Source organism: Onychostruthus taczanowskii, unplaced genomic scaffold (genome assembly GCF_017590055.1).
Source record: "Onychostruthus taczanowskii isolate IOZ18803 unplaced genomic scaffold, ASM1759005v1 scaffold36, whole genome shotgun sequence".
Taxonomy (NCBI): domain Eukaryota; kingdom Metazoa; phylum Chordata; class Aves; order Passeriformes; family Passeridae; genus Onychostruthus; species Onychostruthus taczanowskii.
Genome location: NW_024501015.1, coordinates 2,566,720 through 2,593,364, shown reverse-complemented (window position 1 = coordinate 2,593,364; position 26,645 = coordinate 2,566,720). Strand labels below are relative to the sequence as shown.

Here is a 26,645-nt window from a genome sequence, read left to right as displayed (position 1 = left end):
ACCTGCCTAGTATAGCTACTGATCAGTATAGCTGCTGATCAACTATCTCAACACAGACCCATCGTTCAACAGGTAAAGATCTTTCTATCCTCAACTAGTTCCATCCTCTAGAACTAGTTTACTGTCCTTTGAGGCATCTACCTCTAGCCATCTGTCACTTCATAGTTAAAGCCATCTGATAATTATTAGGAATTTTTTTCTATCTCAACTTTTTCTATCTCAACCAATTTAAACACAGATTATGTCAAGCTTCAGACTAGACAATGAAAATGTTGTTCAGCCTATTACTCAGGGGAATAATCAGCTTCTCTGATGGCACAGCCATGACCAGAAAGGCTGCAAGAAACTTTAATTTCAAATAAGCCTCAAAAAAGTAAATGGACAATATATAAGCCCCAGAGGAAGCCAAATGATCACAAGTTAACCTACTGCATCTTACAGGAAGGGATTTCAGATGTCCTCAGCAATCATATTCAGGCCAGACTTTCACATACTGTGTATATTTTGGTTGCTGACTTTTGAAAACATGTCCTCAATGTCTGAAGTGATACCTGATTTTTCAGACTCATAAAAAAGACATATGTGGTAAGGCAATGGGGAACTTGAAGTCTTCAATAAAGTCAAAAGGTTCCATTATGTACTCACAACATTTGGCAATGCATGGGGGTTTCTAAGTTGTTGTTTGTTTGGGGGTGTGGGGATTGAAATAATAGTCTCAGAAAGGACACTCAGTCTCAATTCATTGTTTTCAAAACAACAGTTTAGGAAATACAATATTAGCTTGCTATACAGAAACTTACTTGATTCATCCAGAATGTATTTTGTAAAATTACCTTGAATTCCTGAGTTTCATCCCTCAAAACACAAAAGGAAACTTTAAAGCATGGTACCAGTTTTAAAAAGCCCTGCAGAACCGAAGGATACTTATTTGAAACGAGCTTTCATTTTGAGAAAAAAAAAAAAAACATTAAAATGCTGATTTGGTGAAAGATACCTAACAGCCCAGCTCCAAAGTGTGTAACTTGAGTCTTCATTTTTCTTTCCCAAAAAAAAAAAAAAAAAAAAAAAAATTGTTTAGTCTGATGTGCAATAATAATAGACACTTGGCTTGTTCAGCTGTGGGCTCTGTTGAAGTTATACACTTACCCATGCTGTACTTTCATACAATGATAACAAAGTGAGAGTAATGGGGCTAGCACAGAAATCTGAAGGGCTGCCCAACAAGCAGCCACAAAGACAGAGGAATGCCCTGAGAAGTTCAGAAAAGCTTCTTCATTGATTTCACAGGTTTCCACTCAAGTGCACTGAGGAGCTCAACATCATAGCACAACAACCAGGTGGAGAAAAAGGAGAGAAAGAAGTGCACCCAAACATAGGTGTGAAACTGCCCCCGCCCAGATGAGGGCTACCAAGAACTTTACTGCCTAAATATGTACTCTTTAAGGCACTGGTTGGACTTTCATGGAGGGGTACACATACTGAGTATAACTAATTTTTAAAGTCTTCTCGTCGCTCTGAAACTGACCAGTAAATGTAAGAAAATGTTTAATTTCATTTTTGATAAAGCAAGGGACACAGAAACAAACAAGAAAACAAAGTACAGTATGAGTCCTCATACTGAATCATTTCGCACACTTCAAAATTCATGCCTTGATAAACCTCTCTACTACACGGAAGGAAGAAATAAACTACAAGGAGGAAAAATTAAGGCAATCAAGAGTGATGTAAATTACCTCACTGGCACAGGCATTACTTGGGAAAAGAAATACCTCTGCAGTACTTTATTACAGGCACTTCTTCCATCTAGAGAAAACTGTTTCTACCTCCACATTGGGCTTTATGACCAAAACTCTAGAGGGTTTGGTTTCATTAAATAGAATGAGGAAGGAAAAGAGGTTTCTATGTAGATAATCCCCATCTCCCAAAGTTCAGTCCCACAGGGCTTTTATTATTCCCCTGGAGGAAGCAATCTATTCTACAGACATTAATATTTTGGTGTTTAAACACAAAAGCTTTGTCACACAACACAATGTAGAGTTTCAAAGCAATGCAAACACTGTTCACTCTCTACAACAGCAAAGAGCTGATATCTATTTCAGTCAATTTAACTATAAAGTTGCCTGCAATGGTGGCTAGCATGCAAAACTTACATAAGATACCCTGTGTTATCTCAAACAGCTCTCTTTTAGCTGGAAAGATGGAAATGGAAAACACCAATGACTCTCCATATTCTTAACAAGACTTTCTAACAAACAAAAATAAAATACATACAACAAAGAGGAACAAACATTAATTCTAAAAGACAGAATTTTGTTGTCAAGTTGTCCAACAAAAGTATCACTTGCATTTTAGTGCAATGCATCTAGAGGATTTTCCTTCTGTTTAGTCAGAGAACAGAAAGCTGTTTGGTGTCCATGGGTATCTGGAGTTTCTGAATTGGTTCAAGGGAGGGGTTCACCAGATTTATTATAACTTGTTCTTCTTAAACCAGCATGAAAACAATTGTAGAAAACATAGTGAAGCTAGTAGATAACTCGAAAGCTCTTGGAAAGACATACCTGATAAACCAGCACAGCACTAATTGTTGCAATCAGGTCATGCACCATTGTTTATTAGACACTGACCCCACCTACATAACAACATATAACTTCATATATAACATAACTTTACCTCTCCCTCAAATCTTATATTTCAGACCCAAACATAAATTTCACTCAAAAAACAAGTTCCTTCTTCCCAAATAATATTTTGCTTAGTTTCTAAGATGTCTTATGCAAAAGCAAGAGTTTCACTGCCTACTTCCAGGAACAGTTTATAGAAAACATGTTTAATGTGTGTTAAATATTACTGATATTAGAGTGAACCCAGACTGTGAACTAAGCTACCTCTGTAAACAGAGTAAATAATTCTAATGTCTACCTGAAAGCATACAGTGTGTTATTTTGCATGACTAATTGTTAATAATAATGCTAATACACAACAAATTAAAAGATAGCATACAACATACTGGAAAAAAAAATTAGAAAGTCTGACTTTTAGGCAGCTTAGGAGAAAGGGGGGGTGGGAAACTAGCACTGCACCTGGCTTATTACAGGGCAATTGCTGCCGCAATTCTTTGAACCTACTGATGACAGCAACAATTTTTTTAAAAAGTCACATAAGCAAAAATGCAAAAAACAAGGAAGACATGAAGACAAATGTCTAAGAGGAAAGTCTGTCTCTTTTTCCCATATATCATTAATTTTTCATTCTGAAACCTAAGAATAAAACATCTTAAACTTTAAGGTATTTAGATTTCCCCAGGGTTTCAGTGGGTAATGAAACAACTATTTTTCAATGTCTTCCTGCAGAGAGTAGATGATCTATGATGCTTCCTGAGTAAGGACAGCAAAATGCCAAACAAATTCAGCAAACACAAAAAGAGGAATCAATACACCAGCAGAACCAATTTGCCAGGGCATTATGGTCAGGAACATTGGCCACAGTCCTTGGGAACATGTGTCTTTACTCTTTCACTACTACACAGGACCATCATAAACAAACCTTAAAGAATACATCCCTTAGAAGCAATCTCGGAGTCTTTCTGGCCTGAAAATTCTGCATTAGTATGTACAGCTGGCTAACTGCAGGTTTAGGGGGCCCAGTACCAGTGGTAGTGCTGGAAGACAGACAGTCTTTTTGCTTGGGAAAGCAACCCATTGGAAGGAGCAGGACGGCTAAATCATAGAAGTTACCAAACACAAATGGAGCTACTCTGCTCAGGGGATTCCTGATGACAGAATAGATTCCTTAGAAACTACACTCAAACAAAAGTCTTGCCAAACAGAAAGTTTTAACAAAAGCCAGCACTTGCACAGGGTGAATGTGCCCACAGCACAGATGTCTTCGAGTAGTTTCACTGCCAAAGGACAGAGCCAAATGCAAAAGCAGCTTTTCCTCATTTGTGCTTGCAAACACAGGGTTCTGTGGGCACAGCTGGCACTCGGGCACTTTACAAGACCTAGTCTTCAAAATGCTGTGTAGTGGTTCTTTCTAAACTTAGTCCACTATGGCATTTTAAAATGAAAAGCAAAATAAATTCTATTTGGGAAAAAGACCGTCTAACTTTTCATTGGTGCCCAAAGTCCCAACAAAAAAAAAACAAACAAACAAAGACCTAAATATTTGCAAGCCATTGTTGCTTCATTATGATTTTCATAAAAATCAGGAAACAGTTTAACCAGAAAATAGTTATTCTGCTGGAGTCCCTTTAATGAATATATATTTGCATCTGAAATGGCACAATTTACCTTTAAGAAGCCCATTGCAAAAGAAAAATATCAAACACTGCTGAATATCCACACACACATTTGCATCACAGAGGGGGTTTTCTACCATTACTTTGAAACCTGAAAAAGTCTAGAGATACTATTGTAGATAGTGCATTACTGTAGCCCAAAGAATAAACAATAGGAAAGGGAGTAGGAGAGGAAAGAAGTAAAATGAAGGGCTAGCTTCGCTTTACCCAACACTGGTTGAAGGCCAGCAAGCCATTGTTATGTGGTTACACAGACAAGAGCACAGGAAGACTACATAAGAAATACACTTCTCAAGAAATTATGGGGTGCAATTGTACCTAATAACCCTGTTTGTGAAGAGGGAAGTGCAGGGAGAGATGGGGAAAGAGTACTGGATATCACCCACTTGTTCACCTTTCTGGTTTTGGCTATTTACAGCTAGCAGTTCCTGAGTCACCACACGGGTGGTTCATACAATGTGGCCTCTTCCAGTTGCTGAAGGAAGTCTGTCCAGCTTAAATAGCAATTCTTCCAGCAACAGCACAAATGCACTTCATTAACACTCTCACTGCTGGGCTCCCAAGTGACACACACATAAGTGCCTGTATTTCACTGGAAATCAGAGACAGAACTGCCAGCACGCCTGAGGCTCAGTGATTTCTTTCCCTCTCATGGCAAACTAGTATGAAGGCAGAAGAATAGCAACTGTCTTTCTGTTCAGAGATATGCATTCTAGTTTAATCCACCTCTCCTTGTTATTTAATTGGAGCTGGGGCTTTTTAAAACCAATCTTGGAGTCATTTTGCCAGTAGCTTTCCAATAGGAGACATGCTTTCAGCATCATCTGAATAGTTATCTCGACTCTTGAATTCATGTCTTCTTACCTGATAACATATTATCTGTTTTTATTGAAGGAAACTTCAAAGTCATTTCATGTTTGTGCCTGTGAATCATCAGATGATCCTCTGTTGGAAAACGCTGTCAGGCAAACACAGGAAGAGAGAGAGGAAGAGAGAAAAAAAAAAAGAAAAAAAGAAGAATTTAATTCTCTAATAAACTTTTGGCATTGGACAGAATTTCAAAAATGAGAGACAGAAAGAAATTTATCCAGCTAGAAATGTGTCCAAATGGCACAGGAAACAGAATATTTGAAAATACAAGTGAGTATGAGTAACAAATAGCTGCACTTGATTTAGAAACACATTTGCTGACGTTCTCTCTGGGATGACAAACCGTAAGGTGTCATGCAACTGCTTGAAAAAAATTACAGTCCAAGTTTTAGATTCTAAGGGTCTCAGACACCCACTCCAGCTACCACAGCCTCACAAGTCACCACGTGCCTGAGCATCTGTGATAGCTGCTGTTCTCTACGCTCTTAGCCCACGGCAAATGCTAAGTAATGAGGCAAATCTTAAATCACTTTACTGGATTTTTCTGCTTTTGTGTCTTTCTGCAACATATATCTGATGAACAGCTATAAAAATAACTAAATAAGCCAGCTTTTTTCTATCCAAAAGTATTCAGGCAAAACACGTCTTTAATTTTGCAAGTGTCTGATACTTTGACTTGATTTGAAGTGGCAATTAAATGGTGCACAGTTTTATAGCAACTAGTTATGACCCTTTATGATATGAAATCAAATTATTCTCCTTTGTCAAGCAGAGAAGGTGGAGAGATATTTTTTGTAAGAAACCAATCAGTGTGCTAAGTTTGTTTTACAATCTGATTACAGACTTCTACAAGAAATAACTTCTTTTGAACAAAACGAAGAAGAGACAAGCTTGAATAAAAGCTCAAGCACTTGCACATTTGGGCTCAAACAGCAGAATGGTTCAGTGAAGTTTCCTTCACCAGAATGTGCATACAAAGACCTTTGCTACTGATATGGTTTCAACTGGGTTATTTCAGGACTATGAAAAGCCAAAAGCTGTATCACAAGGCTTGAGAAAAAAAAAAAAATTAAAAGCAGCTCTTTAAAGCAACAGGTACATGGGAGACAAAAAACCATGGCAACAACAGAGCTAAAGGGACCTAATGCTTTCAACACAGTATACTCTTGGCTAAGTGACTTTGTTTGTGGCTAAAGTATAAATAATTGCCATATGTTACACCTTCTGAGAATCTCTCTCTCTAAACTCATAGACAAAGCATAGACAAAAATAATGGAATTGAATTCTCGGGGGGAAAAGAAAAATTAAAAAGAAAAAAATCCCAAAGACCTTTTCCTCACTGTGAAATCCTGGTTCACTGCTTACTCATCTGGAAGAAATGCAGCATTAGGAATTTATGTTAAGAACAAAGGGAATATCTGAGAAAGACTTTGCTCAATGAAATCGTGAAGGGGGGGCAGGGGGGGAAACCCACATTTATTTCTCTTGAAAATGGATTTTCCTTCAGGGATGCCATGTTCTCTCTTCATTATGAAATCAGCCAGCTTAAACAGGGTGTGGGGCAACAGAGGAGAAACTGTTCCTCCAGCCCAGACTTCTCTGTCTTTTTTCTAATTCTACTTTCTTCCTTGTGCAGAAGGTTGACTCCATCAGCCCTCAGCACACATCTGCAGGGGCCAAGAGAGAAGCCCCAGCCAGCTTAGCTGGACAGCAGCTCTGCATTATGCACTTGTGTCAAGTCCTCCTTTACAACAAACAGGGGTCAGGTTGGGGAATAGGAAGTTAAATGCTTTTTAAGATGGAAGTCACATCTACATTGTTCATCATTCCAAATTGCAACAGCATGCAACCAAAGTTGCTCTCTGAACACCTAAAAGTGCTTGTCTGGATCAGCTTCTCCTCCACCGAGGAAACTAATTAAGAGTTGACATGAAAACACTCTACTGATTTCAGTGGAATTTAGTTTCATCAAAAAGGTAAATAAACATCACAATTAAACTCAGATACTTGTATTCTACATCTGTGACAGAACGGTGAAAGTTTAACTCTGCATGTGGAAATCTAAAGGGACATATTCTCAGCCTGAGAGATAATCCAAAAAATGCACTCTGTGTCCCATAGAAAAACTCCCACTTAGTGAAACAGCAAAGCCACTCAGCCAGTTGTTAACTGGACTGAAGGCTTCTGCCTCTCCTTATTTCAGCTCTTGGCAAAATCAACACCTACACTTCATTAACAGTCACCCACCCCTCTTCCAGAAGATCCTAAAGAGTTGTAAGTATCTTACCCAGCTGAAAACTCCCACCATACAAACAGGGAAAGGTTCATTAATTAAGAGAGGAAGACTCTGGGGAATGGGTAAGCTGTACCACATGACATGGATGCTCACAGGAAGCCTGTGGCAAAAGCCCAAAAGATGCCCTTGTCTGCAGATTGTATTCACAAACTCTTGTTACTAAAACAAATTAGGGTCACAAGTGCCACACATGGAACTTCCCTCATCACTGTCTGTGAGGGAACTTCCCTCACCTCTGCAAAATCACTGAAAAAACACACACCCCCCAGTTCAAATCTCAGCAGGTAAAATCCTTGTCACTTCAGGGTTTTTTTAAGCTCATTAAACATCTAATGTTACAAGTCAGGTTTTCCCCTTGGAGACATATGGCAGAGCACCAGTCAAAAGGACAGGAATCCCAAATGCACATCCTGGGGCAAAATTTATCTAAAGCTGCATTTTCCATAGAAAATATTTAGTAGGAAGATCTCTTAAAGATTAAAAATAAATAAATACATAAATAAATTAAAATCAGCTAATAAGATAGAATTGCACTTACGTATTAAAAAAACCAAACAAACAAACAAAAAAAAAACCAGGAAGGTTACTGCCTCCAATAGCAACATAATATATTCTCTTATACATCTCAGCAGAAGACAGATAAATGTGTCCTGCCTAGTGTGTCCTCTCCTGTTAGTCCCTAAAGGAATCTGCAATACATGTCTTGAAACATAAGGTTTTGGGATGAGAAAAGGCACAGAAGCAGCCTGAGGAGCACTTGTACCAACTCATTTCTGACTGGCTATTGTATTTGTTGAAATATTTTGTAATGGTGTCTTGTGGGAAAGGAGAGAATTGAGGGGAAGCAGGTCTTAAAAAAAAAAAAACACACACACACAAAAAAACCCCTGACACACATATTATTATTAGACATGTGTTAATATATCAGGAGGCATTATACAAGCCAGAGCTAGTGCTGAGGACTCAATTAATATCACCGCTGACTCCACTCACCTGTGAGCAGCCTGGGGCACTGCAGACAAAAGGCCTCTCCTGCTCCAAGTTCATCTTTGATTCCTCATAAATCTACATGTTAAAAGGGGAAGGGGGAAAGAAAGGGAACCTATGAATATATAAGTTCTAAACTTGACACATGCATGCAACATACAGAAATGGCAGTTTGTGCTTTTATTTCAAACTCCACAAACAGATCAGAACAAAGTTTTCATAATCAGAGTACTAATTTTGCTAATATTCAGCAGGTTCTCTGGAGTCTAAGTTCTTATTGCTCCTTCCTGAGCACCAATTTACTTTTAAGAAAGAAATATAGTTCATCTTTCACAGCATAAATCTGCCTCAGAAAATAGCATATGTTCAGTGTTGTTATTAGATAAGACCGTATCTTCTCAGAAATATCTTGAATTAAAGGTTTTTACCTTTCCTCCTTCAGTTCCTGCTGAACAACATTAAAACCAGACGTCTAGGTTACTTCTGAGAAAGAGCCCCCTTTTTGAAGTTCTGCACCCATACTGTCTGATATTAATAACTTAAATACATTACATACATGCTCTCCATGCACACAAGGTAACTGTACATCCCCATCCTTTAAAAGGTCAACTAGAGCCTCAGGAGCTTCAGCAGGGAAGTTTGTCTAAAGCTGCACTTCCACATAGCAGTTCCAGTCCTGTAACCTTGAACTAAACCCTGGGGGAATGCTCCCAAGTCTTAAATAAAGGCAAAGGATGAAACATTCACCCTCAGAATGCAGTTATGCACCTGAATTTGTGTCAATACTAGGGCAGTGTCTCTGAGAAAAAAAAAAAAATTAGTAAAATTCTAGGGAGTAAAATAAGTAAGTAATTTATTTCAGAAATGTTTTCAGCCTGTTGGAACAACTGTTTTTACCAGCTAGAATGTAGTGGCTGACCCATCTTAAAGCAGATGACTTATGTTTAGCGATTCCCTAAAATCCCTTAAAACAACCTCACCACAGCCTCTTTTAGAAAAATATCTGGATGATGTTTAAGTAATTTTTTCATGACCCAAAGAGAAATATCTCGGTGGAGAAGCAGAATTTGATTTTATAACTACAAAAATCTGCAGAGGGACAGGTGGTAAAATTGCTCAAATCTACTGAATTTTTTCCAAGGTACAGTCCATTTTTCCTATCATCATGAGTATCTTTAGCATGCTTACAGTTGATAGTGTAATTCACCATTAACCTGTACATCAGCCAGACCCGTACTTGCAGCAATTATTTTCACTGGATGATAACATTTTCTTTTTAATTAAACTTCATTCTGGTGGACAACATTAGCCTGACAGTATATTTTCCTAATTGTGACATAAAAAACTCTACTCTGTCTGACTCCACTGACTCCTAGAAGCAGAATCCAGAAGCCAAGCATTTCTACTGTCATTTGCCCTTCAACCTCCACAAGGACACTACTCCTAAAAGTTGATAATAAGCACCAAGTGATACCAAGATCTGGCCTGAGACAAATGATTTACAATACAATAAAGTGTCAAGAAAGACCCTAACTCAGGCATAACTTATGTATCCACACAAGGCTAGAACCGAAATAACTAAAATTGTACCTAATTTACTCCTTTAAGATTATTCATATCCTGTTTTGATTTAACTTACAGCTATGTTAAACTGAAATAGGATACTCATAATCAGAAATGAAAGAGTATATTCGCATACTAAAATAACTAAAGGTGTTAAATTACTTCTAATTTCAGTTATTTCAGTTCCAGACTGTGCATAGACAAGCTCTTCAGAGATGAAGCCATAAAAATACTCTGAATTACACTATCCTGTCTGAAAGAAACAAGCAGCAGAGAGATAACTGACTAGAAAAACAAACCCCCGCAAAAAACAAAAACAAAACCTCCAGCTAAGTTAGATTTTTAAATCCACCTCTATTTATGGGATGTGACCCCAGGCATGTTGTCTTTCCTAAAGACAACTTTTTCCTTTACACAGAAAGAAAAGAAAAAAAAAGGAAGCTATGCATGGATAATGAAAGGCTTTATTTAATATCTCAATAGCTCCTGCAACTGAAGCACTGCCAAAGATTTCTGTTACCCCTTTTTCCCCTCCTCAGGGGACAGTGACAACAGCATTTTCAATAGCAAAACAACAGATGAGACTCAGTTAAAGAAAACAAGATAGTTACAATTCTGGTCCCAAGTGTCCAAGTGAGTTTCAAAACATTACCAGGAATTATTTGGAGTTTGATTTCTTATTGAGTATTGCAAGTCTAAGACTTCCCTCCCCACCCTGAGGTTGACCTTTAGTCCCTGAATCCATCAGTGCATGCTCTTTTAACAATTTCTCTTTTAACAATATTCTCAAGGTTATCCAGTAGATAAGCATGGACTAAGCATCAAAATAACCTACTAGATGAGGACTAGAATCCTGAGTGCAGGGATCAGCTCCAGGAAATCCACTATAAGAAAACATGGACTTGTTGTTTACTCTCAGTACCTGGAAAAGGCGTCAGATTCAACATCAAATTGTTTTCCCCAAATGTACAAGCAATTGCTTATTTCCATGAGAATCATTCTTTGCAGACAGTAAACATAAAAGAAGCAATAATCCAGAATGGCTGTAGCACCTGCGCTGCAAGGTGCTGTCCAGCAGAACTTGACCTGTATAACGTGTTACCAGGTGGGACAGTGCCCTCAAGACAAATTGCAGAACTGGTGTTTGCATGTGGTGCAATCACTGCAGTTGAGACTGTGGTACCACTGACGCTCTTACAACAGTAAATGAGTGCAAGAAGCTACCTGCTGCCTGCACTTTGTGCAAGTGTCTGCTGCTTGGTTATCATATGGCAGTAATTCCAGCGTGGTGCTTGAATGTTGACCAGAAACAAGCAGCTGAAAGTCTGGGCTGTGAGTTCAGCCTCCTGCATGCCTCAATCCCACTGAACTCTGCAAAAGCTGCGGATGCACCGGCACCACCGGGCCTCGCCCCAGGTTTGCAGCAGGATGGGGGCTCTGAGCAGCAGAGCTGCTCTGGTTGTGCACAGCACAGCTTGCATGGCATCCTTCTCAGGGTGCAGGCACAGCACTGCTTGCATGGCATCCTTCTCAGGATGCAGGCAGGTATCTCCCACCCTGCAGCTCAGACAGCTGCACACAGCCTCTGGCACACACCTCTCTTCACGTGTCTCACGTGTGCCGCTGGGCCACACAATCCACGTCTTCTTCTTCCACACTGTGTGCAGGTGAAGGAAGGAAATAACACAACCAATGGCAACATTTCTACTTCACCTAATAAAAATATATCACAGCAGCCTTTCCATCTAAATTAAGGTGCTTATTAGCCTTTGGGATCTTAAAAATTCAAGTTACACTCGTGCAACTCTTGAAGTACTACTAATAACCTCTGCAATTAATGCATGTGAAGAATATCAGACAAATCTATGATGACTGTAAAGTTAAAAAATTGCTCCAGTCTGAATTTTTTGCTTCTGTTATCAATAGCTTAATTTATTGCAACTTTGAGACTTTTTTGAAGAAACAATCAAGGATTATAAATAAAAGTGAACACTGTTATTGGTATGTCAGCATTAGTTCTGATATTATTAACAATAGCCATGAGTGCATAATCCAGCAGAAAAGGGGGCTGAATTTTAATAGACATGTTAACAACATCTGTCAGCATTTATTGCCCTATTGTGACCACGTAAAGAGCCTTATTGGCAGAATGTGTAAGTGAGGAAATCTGCTATGCTGTTGTAGCCTGCCATTCTCCTGAAATATCACTTTGCTCAGGAGAAGCTAAGGTATTCTAGTTACAAAAAGAAATAAATAAAAATACAAGAGAAAGGCTTCTCCAACCTATCTCACGTAGTAGAGAAACAAGTAAGTTCTGCAGCAAGCCAAGATTTTTTCTACTCCTTGATTTTTGCATAAGAGTCTTCTAAAAGGTTTTTATTATAATTAATAAAACTGAAGCCCACAGTGAGGAATGCAAGAACATAACAAAGAAAAAAAAAAGCAAACAGAAGAAACGAAACCACTCTCAGAACACAGCAACAAACTACATCTCCTCTCAGCAGCATCCAGAGGGAAGTACCCCATGTCCTCAGGCTCCTCAAGGAGATTTTGCAGAGCCCCAGGATCATCTTTTCTGAACTAGAAAAAACTGTTCTTACATCTAAGATCAAGAAAGCATTCTCCTTTCTGTCTCTCTCTCCCCCTTTTTAAACTCAGCAGTAATCTCACTGCCATACTGGTAAAAACATCAAGCAGGCTTGTTTCCTGTTTCAATGTTATTCTTGAAGTAGGCTGCAGTAAGAATCTGATTTTCATTGGGCTATTATTATTTGCAGCTGTGTGACCTTTTTAACCCTCTTTTAAAAGTGACATTTCAGCCTTCAACCTCAAGCTGTCTAAATGTTGCAGGGTTTTCAGGCCTCTGATTAACAGAGGAAAAAGAACCGATGGGGAGGTGTATACTACAACGTGTCTAATGCAGGTCAGTGCACCCATCCTGCCATTTGCACAAGTGAGTAATTACACTCTTATAAGCAACCTGTTTGTTGAAATTAATCACCTGGGTTCATGCTTGCAAGACAGGTTTCTTCAGCCTGGTGTGACCAAGGTCACTGAGATTTCCAAACACAGGTACACAGCACACGGTCTCTAGCGTTAGCAGCGCTACGCAGAGACATGAGCAATAAATGAAACCTCTTTTTTAGGGTCACGGGCACAATGTTTAAAAAGTGAGAGGAGACATGGTTACACTGCACTTGTGAATAGCAAAGAACCCCATCAGTGTATGCAGCATTTCAAACTGCTAGTCGTGGCTATTCAATACCGTGCTATTTATAGATAATTAGAGCGTTATTAGAAATGCTATTAAGGCTTGTTGCTTTTGGAACCACAATACACGCAGGGTTAATGCCCACAGTTGTTCCCAATACATACTTGCTTGAGCAAAGCCAATTTGAAGCAGCATTGTGCTGGAACGGTGCACGGTGGTTTTTCTCAGCATGGGCTTTTCAGTGCAAGTGCTTGTTTTCTGAGCTAGCATCACGCTTTCCACATGCAGGCATACAGGCTCATTATCACAGCCCTGCCTGCTTCAGCTGCTACAACGAAGGGTCTGTCAGCATTTCCATTAGAAACCCCCTGGTTTCAGGATTAAAGCATTTCCAAATGGTTCTGGATGTTGGAAAGCAATTTGTGTCTGGAGTCCCCAAGAAGGACTTTAATATGATGCACATTTGAGCTGGGGCTTGAGCCCTTGCTGGTACTCCAGTGAAGGTTTTAGGCTTGCATTTATGACATTTATGTGTGGAAAAACACTCAGCTTGGTCCTTTACTCATTTATTTTAAAAGAAGAGAGGCCCATAAATCTTCAGGCAGAGCCGAGTGCTCTCAAAAAGCAGCTGATGTGTGAATTGCCTCAACAGCAAGCAGCCTTCCTTCGGTCCTTTCCGTGTGGCTGGCATCTGTGAAGTCACTGGCCACTGGCACACTCCAGGATCATTTGCAAATGGAGTATCAAAAAGATTCTTTTTTCATGCTTCTGAACACCCTAGTTCTTTTTAAATGGCCACACAGTTTACTTATTGTCTGCCTGAACAAAACCCAGTGCTGGGAAGGCTCCCCAACAGTACTAAGGTTTTGTCCCTTCTCTCTCTTACAGGTACATGCATTTACGTTCAAATCAGCCAAGAGAGAAAAGTTTTTGGTCCCCTAACTCAGCATTTGTCCACTAAAACCCACTGTTTCTGTTATCAAAGAAAGCCAAATAGCCGATTCCCAACTTTCTTCTGCTTATGCATAGCTGCTTTTTTCTCAAGAAAGAGCATAACTGGGGATAACTAAGAGAATATGGGGCAAATATAGGATATTACAAAATAGAACAAGAATGAATGTTGGAAAACTCTGGAATTAAGGAGGTGGGGGAAATACAGGGAGAAAAACCTCAAGAGGACTGGAGGCAAGAAGACACCAGTGGAAATGCAAAAAAGACAGTGGAAGGACTGCAAACCACTGAGGGCTGGGCTGAGGAAGAGGAGGGGAGGAAAAAGGATACCTCTGATAAAGAAACTCAAAATAAAAAGCAGATGACCTAGTGCCTTCCCACGTAGCAGCAGCGTGAGAGCCCAACACTGTGTATCACCCATGCAAGTACTTGGCAGAGGGCACAATTTGTCCTCTGCACTGGATGATCAGTCTCTCAAGTCTAGTGGAAATGCATGACTCTAAATAATTACATTCCTTGGACTCCCCATTTCAGTATAGGAAACCCACCACAGATTCACTTGCTATAGGCCATGGAATTACTAAGAACAGGCCACAGAAGACAAAAATGGGACTAGAACAGAGGTGGAAAGTGACTTTAAAATGAAAACACAAACCCCCACAAAAACCTAGCTCTTTTGAAAACAGTTCATGAAAGTTATCTCAGCACAGAAATATTCTATAGGAGAAATAAGATCTTTATAGGGCAAGATGGCTATTACTTCAACTCTGGAAAAACACTTTGAGGAATAATGTGGTTATTTTGCACTCCGTGATTGGCCAAACAGGGCCAGCCTAACCTGGAAATGGCCCAGGCTTGTAGTTCTGCAACTGTCCCCCACTGATGGCATTTGCAGAATAACCCTAATACCTGCTGTCCCTAGTAACAAGTCTGAAACAACATGAGAGACCAGACTGGAACCTCACTGACAACACCAAGGTTTGCTTAACAGAACAAGCAGCAGCACAAGCTGTATCAAGGTAAGGAAAAGGCTCTATTCAACAACAGCATTTCACACACCAACAGAGAGAAGCAATACCTGAAGCACCTCTCCATTTTCCCTACATGCAATATTCCTGCTTTCCAGTGCTGGAAATTCAAGCTGCTGAAGCAATACCAGTATCTGGGTCTATGGATTTGACAAATGTTAGGGAGAACACCAAATGTCCATGGATAGTCAAGCAGCCTCTGAATGTCAACTTTATTCACAACATGAACAAATACTGTCATTGTCCTGTATCATCAGACATTTAACTGAAGTGCTCATGTCAGAAGACTAAGTTAGACATGAGGGTCTTGAAAGGGAGGGAAGGAAGAAAGGAAGGATGGAAGAAAAAAGGGGAGGGGAAGAGGAGGAAAAGCAGGGGGAAATGGGTAAAAGCAGAAGAAGGAAGGGGAAGAAGTGACAGAAGGGAGAAAAAGGAAGGGAGGAAATGGGAAGAAAGGGAGGGAAGGGAAGAAAGAGGAAAGGGAGAAAAAGGAGGAAAGGGAATAAAGGGAGGAAAGGGAATAGAGGGAGGAAAGGGAATAGAGGGAGGAAAGGGAGGGAAGGATGGGCTATGTTAGAGCAAGACTGAAAAGTGGCAAATGCTTTAAATGGTGTGCTACAAAAGGAGTCTGCACTATTTTAAAAGCTTTAACACTGAGGTTTCTTTTACCGGACACATTGTGATAATACAGTATATAATGTAATGTGCCGGATGTACATGGTGACAATATACCCTTATTTAGGTCACTGTCCATCTCCCAAATTGTTCTGCAGAACTGCAAAACAACTGCAATAACACAAGTGGCAGGAATCTTGCTTTGAGAGACCACCACTAATACCCAGCATTTTAAAGGAAAAACATATCTGCTATGTTCTTTATGAGCAAGTCTTGGCTTCTCCCTGTACATGACAGAGTCCCTTGGGGCAAAGCATGTGCACAAAGAAGTTAAAACCACCATTAGCTGAAATCAATATTTACTACCAAACTCTTGAAAGATTTAAAGGAGAAGATACATGCAGAGAATGCCATTTCAGGTTCATACAGTCATTACTAACATGGATCTGATAGCACCCACTCTCCCTCACTACCAATTTTTAGTGGATTACACACTTAAATACACTTCAGTGTGATATTTGATTCATTACAAAGTTGCTAATAATATAAGAATGGTCTGCTTAGAATTGCATTTACAGTTATTTTTCAGACAAAGGGATAAAAAACAACAGAAAATTCTTAGCCCATGAGAAAGTCTGCCCCAATTTTAATTCATCTTCAAAAGGTTACCAATATTAAGTGAGGTGAGTAGTCTGTCTTCTACAAATCCCTTCACAAACACAGCCCCACTCCCGGAGCTGTGGCAGTCACTGTGCTTCATGTCCATGGTTCCTATGCCAAGAGGATTATCGTGGGTGTATGAAAGAAAAACAATGAGGCTTCAGATCAGCTTCACAAGTTAAGATGGTTTACCATGCCTATTGCTATGAAACAAAAAAAAAAAAAGGAAAAAACTTACTTCAAGGAAAAAAAACAAGCATTATGCACTGGAGAAGACCTCCAGGAAGCCTGAAAGGGCAGAAAAGGCAACTGCAACTGTGGCGAGAGATGAAGCCCATGAAGCAGAGGGTGTCAATGATGAACTCCCAGTAACATCTGGCACATAACTTAATCTTTTGGGACTTTCCAATGCTGGCAGATAAGTGTGTTGTCTGTCCCTTCAAAGGCTGACCTCATTTCTATCCTTGGGTTAATGGCATGCAAAGCTCTCTGCTACACTTACTTTTCACTCTTCCCCCTGACCCAAAGAGTTATTATTAAACACCAAACAACTCTGCCTATTGTTGTAGTTTGCATACAATTTAATTAAGAGTTTTCCCTCCAGGAATAATATTGACTGAAGGTTTTTGTAGGGTTGTTTTGGTTTTTAAGTGTACTGTAACTGCAGTATGCTAATTGCTTTGGTTTACGATACACAAATAGATAAAAGAATTCACCTAACTTGCATGCAAATAAACACTTGGATTTCCAAAGGAAAGGAAGAAAAAAAAAAAAGAAAGCATTAAAGATATCCTGGGGGAAACAACAACACAAGGCTGCTTAGCTGACTTTCATACCAGAAGCAGTTAGGGGCTTTAACACAAGCTTTGAAAATTCTGCCAGCCCAAATTTTCCTTCCATATTTTATTATATAAAATAATGCCTAAACCAGAACTCTGCAAACAAACTTTCACATTTTATGGATAAAACTCTGCAATTCTGTATGTTTAAAATAATTTTAAACTAGGACCAATCTCACTTTTTACTTTTTTTTTTTTTTTTTGCTTTATAGATAACATACAAGACAGTTTAAGATTTTCATTACGTAGAAAAATGAGGCTATTAATAAACCAGCCACAAGCCATTAATTATTAACTTTCACCAATTTTTAATAGTCATTTTTAAAGATTTTTTTTTTTAGTTGGGAAACTCCTCTTTCTATAAAATGACCAAAAAAAAAATCCTGGATCAAACCTTCAGTGTTCACTGTTCCTGGCTATAAGATAAAATCCTCTGGGGTAACAAATCTCCGCTGAGGACACTAGCAGCCCACAGGTCCCCTCAGGCAGTACTCAGCACTAGAGAGTTTTAGACACTAAAAACTGAAAACTGTTCTTTTCAGCCCTGAGAAATCAAGGGCAGGCTGATTTGCAGTACTTTAAACATTGTGTGTGTGAAGTTGCTCACATCCTCAAACACACACACTTCATCTTCAGACACGTCTCTCACCAGTCATATAACTAGTTTTACTAACAGCAGTGTAACAACCTATTTTTGGTAAGTTTTATTTGGATTTAGGCTTATCCATATGTTTTTAGGAAATCAAAGATGGAATCATCTTGCTGTTAAAATACCTTCATAAAAATAAGAGGCTCTGAGTTCTGAGACTGGGTTAAAAAGCTGCTTCCAAATCATCCATTGCATTGAGTACAGCACAGTGTATTTAGACTTTGAAAGGGCAGTACACAAATAAAGCAGTAAGCAAGTATTTATTTGAACTAATAACCCAGAAAAAAAAATAAACTCGAAGCTGCAGACATTAAAACAAGTGTTTATATTTTCATAGAATCATATAATATTTTGAGTCAAAAAGTACATCTAAAGGTCATCTAGTCCCTGCAATAAAGTAGGGCCATCTTCTACTAGATCAGAGCCCTCCAACCTGACCTTGAATATTTCCAGGGATGGGGCATTCACCACCTCTCTGGGCAACCTGGTCCAGTATTTAATAATTCTCATTGTAAAAAACTTCTTACTTACACCTACTCTAGGTTGATCCTCCTTCAGTTTAAAACCATTAACCCTTGTCCAATTTCAACAACCCCTGCTAAAAAGGTTGTCCCCATAAGTTGTGGCTCGCTTATACCTTACAGCCACCTCTTTATGGAAATTGTTTGTGAGACTGGAGTCTTCCAGATTATTAAATGATTTAAAACTATGAACTAGAAGAATAATTCACAATAGTTAATGAAAGCTTTTAGGGGGAGGCAGGGCACGTATTTTAGACTCAGTCTTCTGGAGTACCTGAGGTGCCATCAGCAGACACAGGACATTGTCCCATGCAGGTATCACCAACAAACAGTGCCCTGCTGCAGACACAGCTGCTCCCAGGGCTCTGAAGGCAGACACTACCAAGGCCCAGCACCAGAAACACCAGGTGCAGCAAGCAATGCCCTGGGTCGACAGGCTCAGCAGAGAAGCCCCTCTTCCCCTACCATGACACAGGCTGGTGGCAGAATCCCCAACTGCACCTCCTTCCAGCCAGCACCAAAGAGGAGGAGGCTGAGGACTATCTGCCCCAGCAATTCAGGTACCTGACTTGGGAAGGGAACAGAATGGCCCACAAACTGCCTGGCAGTCATCCAAAACAAAACAAAAAGCCCAGACCATCTTGTGCTGCTCCCCCTGCCCTCCTGCAGACCCCCCAGCTAGGCTCTGGCTGCCTGCTCTGCCCTGGATGTGTCCACAACCCTTGGATCAAGCTTCTCAACCATTAAAGGTCTGGACCCAGGAGAGGGGCTAACTTTGATGGGAAGCCAACACAGGTCTTCAAAGGCTTTTCTGCAAAAATATGCTTTCTTTGAGCACAAAAGTGGTGATCCGTCTCCTCTCCTCGGGCGAGAATGCTCTAGAAGTACTCCCGAGGGTTGGAGGTGCTCTTCCAGTCCCCAGCACTAAAAATGCCCTGCAAATACATTTGCTGCATGTGAGACAAACAAGTCTGCCTCCCTCTCCATACCTAGAAGAGCAGCTCAAACATCAGCATCTCAGAGGCGCTCCAGGATAGGCAGAGACATGCCAACACCCATGGCTGGTGCTGCTCTGGCTGCTTTGTTCCCTGGTTGGGGAAGTGGGATGGATACTATCCTGACACCCTGATGGGCCCCCTGAGGCTCTCGCCCCCAGGGAGACCCCCGTGGTGCCTGCTGGTGGTCTCCACTGGAGAGCAGCAGCACAGCCCAAGGCACTTGTGGGGATGCTGCTCAGCTGCTGGTCCCTTGGGAGCGCTCCACGGCTCTGTAACAAAACCAGACAGGTTATACACAGCCTGTGTTCTTCTGCCCAGTCAGACCTCTAGCCCTGCCTCAAGGAATGAGAGATTTGGGATTCAGAAGGGACATAAATGCAGCTATTGCTCCACTGACACTTGACAAGAAGGGGACATCTGACATGGGCTGCTACCCTGTCCTCAACTAATACACCAACTGCAAAGCGAATTGCTACCAATGGCTGGGCACAGGGATGAGTCTGCCTTCCAGAATCAGCTGAAACAGCACTCCTCTTTGGCAAATGTCCATGCAAACTATGGGATACACTCCCAGGAGCAGAGAGAGAGTTCTGCACTCCAGGAGTGACTGTGCTTGTCTGGGTGCATAGACGTGCAAATCTGTGGGGTAGGTGAGAGTGTGCTAAGGGACCTTTCCTTTCCTCCTTTAGGGATGCAATATAAGTCAGCAATATAAGTCTCCTCAGCAATATAAGTCTTCAGAACCCTTCTTAGAAGACTGTTGTATCACTTTTAAAAAATTAGCCTTTCTGGTCCATGGATTATTGCCTTGGTGAAGGAAGCAGCACATCAAAATGAAGCAATTCCTAATCAGTGACTAGCCACAAATGTCTGGCAGTGATCCATCCATAACTACAAACAAGAACCTTAAAAACTGGCACATTTGAAAAAATTACTACTTTTCCTAACGAGAAGGAGGCAATATGAGGGGTAATTCTCTGTAGGCTGTACATTCACAACCTGTGAACTACTCACAGCAACTTATAACGTACTGCAAGTGTAAAGCGGTGAAATTCAAACAGCTCCAAAAACCACAGATTTGTAACTTGTGCTTATGTAAATACACAGCTTTCAAGCCTCAGCCATCCTGGCCATAGCTCTTCTGGGAAAAACGAAAAAATCTTGGCTAAGATTTTCAAGAGCAAGCAGTGATACTGAGCGCCTCCAGTTTTTATGCGTCCAGTCAGAAATACTTTAAAAGGCTTCATTTTCAACTCCTGCTGCACACACCCTCTTCCAATTACATCCCTTTAGGGAATATTTATCTTTGAAAGTAAGCAAATAAGGAAAAGTCAGACACATACCCATTATTTTGTTCATTCTTCTCTCAGTAGTCTCTCTAACACAAAGATGTAATACTATGCCAAAATTACAGACAAGAGGCTAAAGAACACATTTTTAAAGACTGATTTTAATTCTTTTTAACAGAGCTGAAAGATGCTTGCAATAACAATTAACTGCAAGAAGTTTTAAATATATTTTATTTGTAGTTTCATTCTAGAAGATTCTAGCTTACATGACCTATCACAAGTCGTGCAAAGTTGGTGGCAAAGTCAGGAAATAAATACATATATATTTATAGTTACAATGTACTGATTAACTACAAGATCATTATTTTGGGAATGGACTGCATAGACTGATCTGGCTTTTTGCATTTTTAATTGATATAATTTATCTCATTTTGAACTAGGGCACAGAGAATCATGACTAACGAATACTTTGTATGAGAACTTAAAACAGAATTTTAAAAAAACTTTAAAAGCTATTTCAACATACAATTGCCTCAATTTCTAAAAAGAGAATTTAATATATAAGCTGTTTTGAAGGCCTAGCAAGTATATGAATACATAATTCCTTTTCCCTTCCTTGCAAGAACAGAAAATCACTGAGATTTGTACCAGGACAGTGAAAAACATAGCCTTATTTTGAAAGTAATCCAAATGTAAGCATTCACATTCCCTAGTAATATAGATCCTATAATCCAGTACACCAAAAAAAAAAAAAAAAAAAAAAAAAAAAAACCACACACACCAAAAAACACCCAAAAAACCAAAAACCAAAGAACACACAGATTACACAGATTCACTAAACCTACTGCCATCTACATGCCTGTAAGGCAAACATGCTACAGATGTCTTCTACCAACTACCCAGATCTCTGTACACTTCACCGTACCTATGCTATAGAGGCAGCATAATCAGAAAATAAAGGCATAATTGAGGTGGCAGTGTCCCAGCAAAGGCAGATTTCACAGGGCAGTCATATCAGTGACTGCCTCCAATGAAGGGATTATGAATGCAGGCTTCAGTATTGGGAAAGGCTTTTTGAAAGACACTTTGATCCTAAGCACTTGACACATCCTCCCAGTGTATCATCTGCCTCCAATCAGTCACCTGAGGAGTCAGGAATTTTCTCAGAAAGCCATATTACTGCAGGATACTCCTTTCCAAGTGTTTGCTAATGATATGAAAGCCATTAAGTCTATATACTCTAGTTGTCATAATCTTGTGTGACATCGTATCCAATAGTTTTATAGGTAAGGCTAAGTTTTCTTCACAGAAAGAGCTATTTTTATGGACAGCCACAGATACTGACTAATGCTTTTGCATTTATCAATGCCACAAACAGCTTTTTGAATATTAATGCTGCTAGAATTTCTTTCAAGACAGTATGTGGCAATTACAAATAGGTGCTGTTATCTTCTCATATGTCAAAACAGGCAAAAAAAATATTTAACAAACATTTTGTTTGGATCATCCAAACAATACAATTCTTTGCATCATTCTGGAGAATAAAAAAATATTCGGGGAGCATTAAGAACAAACAGAATTTTCATGAATCTCCTTCCAAGCACTACCATCCATCTCCTCTAGCAGACTTGTAAGCTACACTTGCCTCCTTCTCCTTCATGTTCTCCTTTCTCAAGCACTGCCTTGGTCTGAAATGAAGAAGCCTCTGATCTTGGATCCTTCATTTTGCATCTACATATATAACATTTATTTTATATGGTTTTGTATGACGTCATAGCATGCATTTGCCTGTAGTACACAGTGCTTTATGAACTTTTTGTTGCTAGAAGGTCCAACTCCAAGGCACTTTAATACTACACTAATACATCTCGTGTTTCCTTGGCTGACCTAAAAGTTATCTCCTTTATGTAGACAATGGTAAAAAAAGAAGCAGCAAAATATCTCTACTCATGTAACAACATCTGGGCTAACTAACCAATCTAAAATACAAGGGTCTCTTTTGGTATCACTTCACAAATAACAAAAAACATATGTGGAGATACAGGCTGCATCTTCTACTTGAAGTTAACCTGGAAAAATTCCACTGAGTGTTACCTGAGCTCTAACAAACATAAAAGAGCAAAGATCAATACATTGAAAGCTTATTTCATTTCAATCAATTGTATGTGAGCATTATTCACAGGTTGCCTTTCTTCCAGCACTAATGCTTAGCTCTTTAAGTGGACTCTACATTTTTCTCTATAGACTTCAATCTTAGGTACAAGGACTGAAATTAATCACTTTGGCAAACGTCAGACCAAAGGAAAAAAAGTTTGTTATTTTGGTCCTTAACACTAACAAGAAACTAAAGGAAAGCAGTTCATTTTTTTTAAAAAGTACTTGCTGTCTTTTTTTCTTAGTATCTTTCTCTGGCAATATCATTCCTATTCTCATATTTTCCTGCTGAAAAAGAAAAGTGAAAAGAAACTGAAACCACAGTGAAAAAATGTTTGGGAGAAGGTGTTTGTGTCACAGAGTTCAGAGGAAAATTCTGGAGTTTTTGGGGTTTCATGCTCAGTGCTCTTTTTAGGGAATTTTATAGTTCCAGGTCAGCTCTTCAGTTCACACACGTGATGCGACTGACAATGAGATCCATTTTGCAGGAGTTGAGAGAACAACATTAGTGAGGTCACCAAAACTTCCAACCAGAGAACATGGGCCTCAAACAGTCCAATCTCATTTCAAGAGAGGTCAAGTTCATTTCACTACTGAATACGACTCCCTATTTGGGAAGCAGGGAGGAGAAAGCAAAAAAAACCAAGACTACATATATGCCGGGAAAAATCCTTTCTTACCTTCATCATTCTCACAAAGCCTGTATAGCTTGTGCTTTTTGATGGAAGGCTGTAATTGTGTGATAAAACACTTTTGGTAAAACAATTATTTCTAATTTAAATCAAATCCCTTTTGAAGGCTTTACCAGAACAGTTCTGCCTGCAGATCTACCATAACAGAGTCTGGTTAGCAAGACTAGTTCAGGCACTCAGTAATAGAGCACGAACGTGCAAACACATATCCACCATGGACTGATTTTACAGTAACTTTTAAAGCAGCATGGCTACAATATTGCAAGACTACTCATTTTGGTGTGTGAAAATCCCTTTGGTGTTTTCCAGTTAATAAGGATGAAAGGAGGAAAAAAAAAAAAAAAAAGAACAGAACATGGGAAAAAATTATAGGGCTGCATAGGCAGCCTCGAAGGAACATGGATTGAACAACCTTTGAAGTACCCAATTCTAAAATGAGATCATATGAGAATTTTTTCAAGCAATAAAAGTGAAGCCTCAGAAACAAGTGTAAGTTACAGCCTGAAGTGCTTTATCACAGCTCCATGAACCCTCTTCCATAAACCCCAGTTCTTTCGCAAGCTCATTTACTTAAAGGAAAAATTGAACTGACTGTGGGGGAATGAAAGGGCAGGAGGAATCTACAGTTTCCCAGAGGTGTGTTGATAAATAAGGCCTGCATCTCATGACATCAAAGTCATTAGTGGAGAAGAGCTGTCTCCTGCCAGTCTGCAAGGAGGCGTTTTCCACTTGGGGATAAGAACAAATACCAGTGCCCTTATGTGCTTCTTCAACAAAACTCCTGCCCTCTGGAGAGCAAAACCTTCAGCTTAATAACATGCCTACAGGTATGGAAAATCTACTGGGGCCTCAAAAAGTTATGCCTGGGCTAACGCTGTGCCACACAAAATACCCAAAGCTGACTCTGAGGGAATGTGGCTGTTTACACAGCACACTGCAGAGCTGGGCAGAGATTACCAGCTCACATTGTGGAAGTAATATCAGCACAACAGTGCTCTTGAGCTAAGCAGCCACATCTTTCAGTGGAGCTAAACACAAAATTATCTGATGGGGATATGCCCCTTCCAGACAGAAATCTGCCCACCACACCCATCTGAGAGGTTTCTGATTGTATGACACAGACATAATCATCTTGGCTTTACACTTCCTCAGCATCTCCACCTCAGTCAGTCATGCCAGACCTCCTCCACAGTCAACAAAGAGAAACATGCACATGAACACTATCCACTGGATACAGACATCTCCACTGCGAAGAGAGGAATTATGAGCTAGAATTGCCAATTTCTCACTGCTAGCTTTGAAAGAAGACTGTAGGATTAACTCAGACACCACTCAGATGCCAGTCAGAAAAAACAACTCTTCCACACCCAGTGTTGCCACAGATGTCTGAGCTGGAATAATGCTGGCTGCCTGTCTGAAGAGTGCTATTCTATTCATAAAGTACTGATAAAGGAGAAAGTCATAGGTTCTGAAACTGTTCAAGAAAGGTCACTTCTTTCGCAACTGGATCAAGTTTTGCTGTCACCGGAGCAGAAGGCTGGCTCCAATCTCCTGACTTCATCCAAGTGACACCACCTGGCCATGGGCCTGGCTGGAATCAGCAGGAGGAAATACCCTACAGCATTCCATATGAAAGGAATGCTTCACCCTCTCATGGTGACCTCTCTAATGACATCAGAACCCTCCAGCTGAGTAGGTGCAGACCTTCCTCAGGTGGAAAACCACCATGATGCAGGACCCCAACCAAGGCGTGGTATCTCATGCTATGGGGCCAATCCAGCACAAAGAGTATCTAAGACACTGAAAAACTGAAAACAAGTGAAAACAAGTAATGTTTTCTCATCCTTCTTTCCCCAAAGTACATCTGTGTTCAGATAACAGATATGCAAGAGATATCAATTGAGCTTGTATGCTATTGCATACAGAAGCTACTTTTAAATAGGTTTAAATGATAATCATATCAATATAGCTTGTGCTGGGAACTATAACAAATTCAAAACTTAATTTCTGTTTCCAGCCTCATGGTTTGGCTGACACCAAGTTCTTCTTTAAGACCCAAATTCTGTATCCTATACAGGCAGCTATTTCTTAAGCAAAGTAACCCACAGAAGCCCTGGGAAGAAATATAGCTAGGCAGCAGGAGGAGAGCAATTGTTCAGCTCAGAGACTTGCTTGGAGCCATTTAGAAATCTTCTCTGATTTTACAAATGAGAGAAGAAGTACAGATTTAAAAATTATACAAATGCTGAACCATTTGTTTTGGGAGATTTAGCAAAATGAAGCCTCTAAATTCAATTCTTCAAGTTATAAAAGATTCCATCCGGGGCAGTTGTGACAGTAGGCTGACCTCATCCTCTAAGGTAACTTTCCCTCTCTATTCCTAAGCCCTGTAACACCCTGCAAGCCCCAAGGGCACCCCTGCAGCAATCTTTGGAGAAAGAAAGACAGAGAGAGAAAGTTGTCCTTGGATTTATTTAGCGAGAAAGAGGCCAAATCTGGGACAGGGAAAAAGGTTTGCATAGAGACAGAGCTCTTGTGGATTTGTACAATCATCCATGCACATGGAATATATTGAACCTTGAACCTAAACTAAGGTCAAGCAAGTTTAAGGCTTGATACAGATGTTTCACAGAACTCTGGTAAATGAAGGTGAATGTTACTGTTAAAGCAAGAGAAAAAACAAGCTATAAAAATGGTTGGTCAATTGTTTATTTTTCTTTTCAGTCCATTGTCGAGTTTATTTTGTCCCCCTTAAGCCCAGCACTGGTATTTCCTGCATCTGGGTGATGACAGCAATCTCTTATACACCACATAAAACAGATTTAGAAGTCTGAAAGCCACTCCTGGCCTGGTTTCTCCCCGGAAATATATCACTCCAGCACAAGGGAATATTTGCATTTTCTTCATTTGTCTTTAATTTCAAAAAATACTGACTTTCTTCTGGTGCATAAAAAGACTAAACCAAACCAACCAACCAAAACAAAGCAAAAAACCAACAAACAAAAAAAACCACACTAAATTCACT

The 26,645-nt window shown here is 39.9% G+C and overlaps 1 protein-coding gene across 14 annotated transcripts in view; it reads right to left on the bottom strand.

The window, feature by feature from the left end:
• CREB5 (cAMP responsive element binding protein 5) overlaps positions 1 to 26,645 on the bottom strand; it is a 267,897-nt gene that overhangs the window by 207,817 nt on the left and 33,435 nt on the right. For 12 of the 14 annotated variants that reach the window (XR_005953199.1, XM_041411417.1, XM_041411413.1 and 9 more), the window contains 3 exons: positions 8,457 to 8,528; positions 5,162 to 5,255; positions 2,151 to 2,189 (listed from right to left, as the gene is read on the bottom strand). Coding sequence is in view for 13 of the 14 variants with exons in the window: in XM_041411417.1 (XP_041267351.1) it covers positions 2,151 to 2,189; positions 5,162 to 5,255; positions 8,457 to 8,528 (205 nt within the window). In the remaining variant the exon portion in view is untranslated. The remainder of the gene's footprint in view (positions 1 to 2,150; positions 2,190 to 5,161; positions 5,256 to 8,456; positions 8,529 to 26,645) is intronic. The other 2 variants (XM_041411425.1, XM_041411426.1) reach the window with 1 other exon arrangement.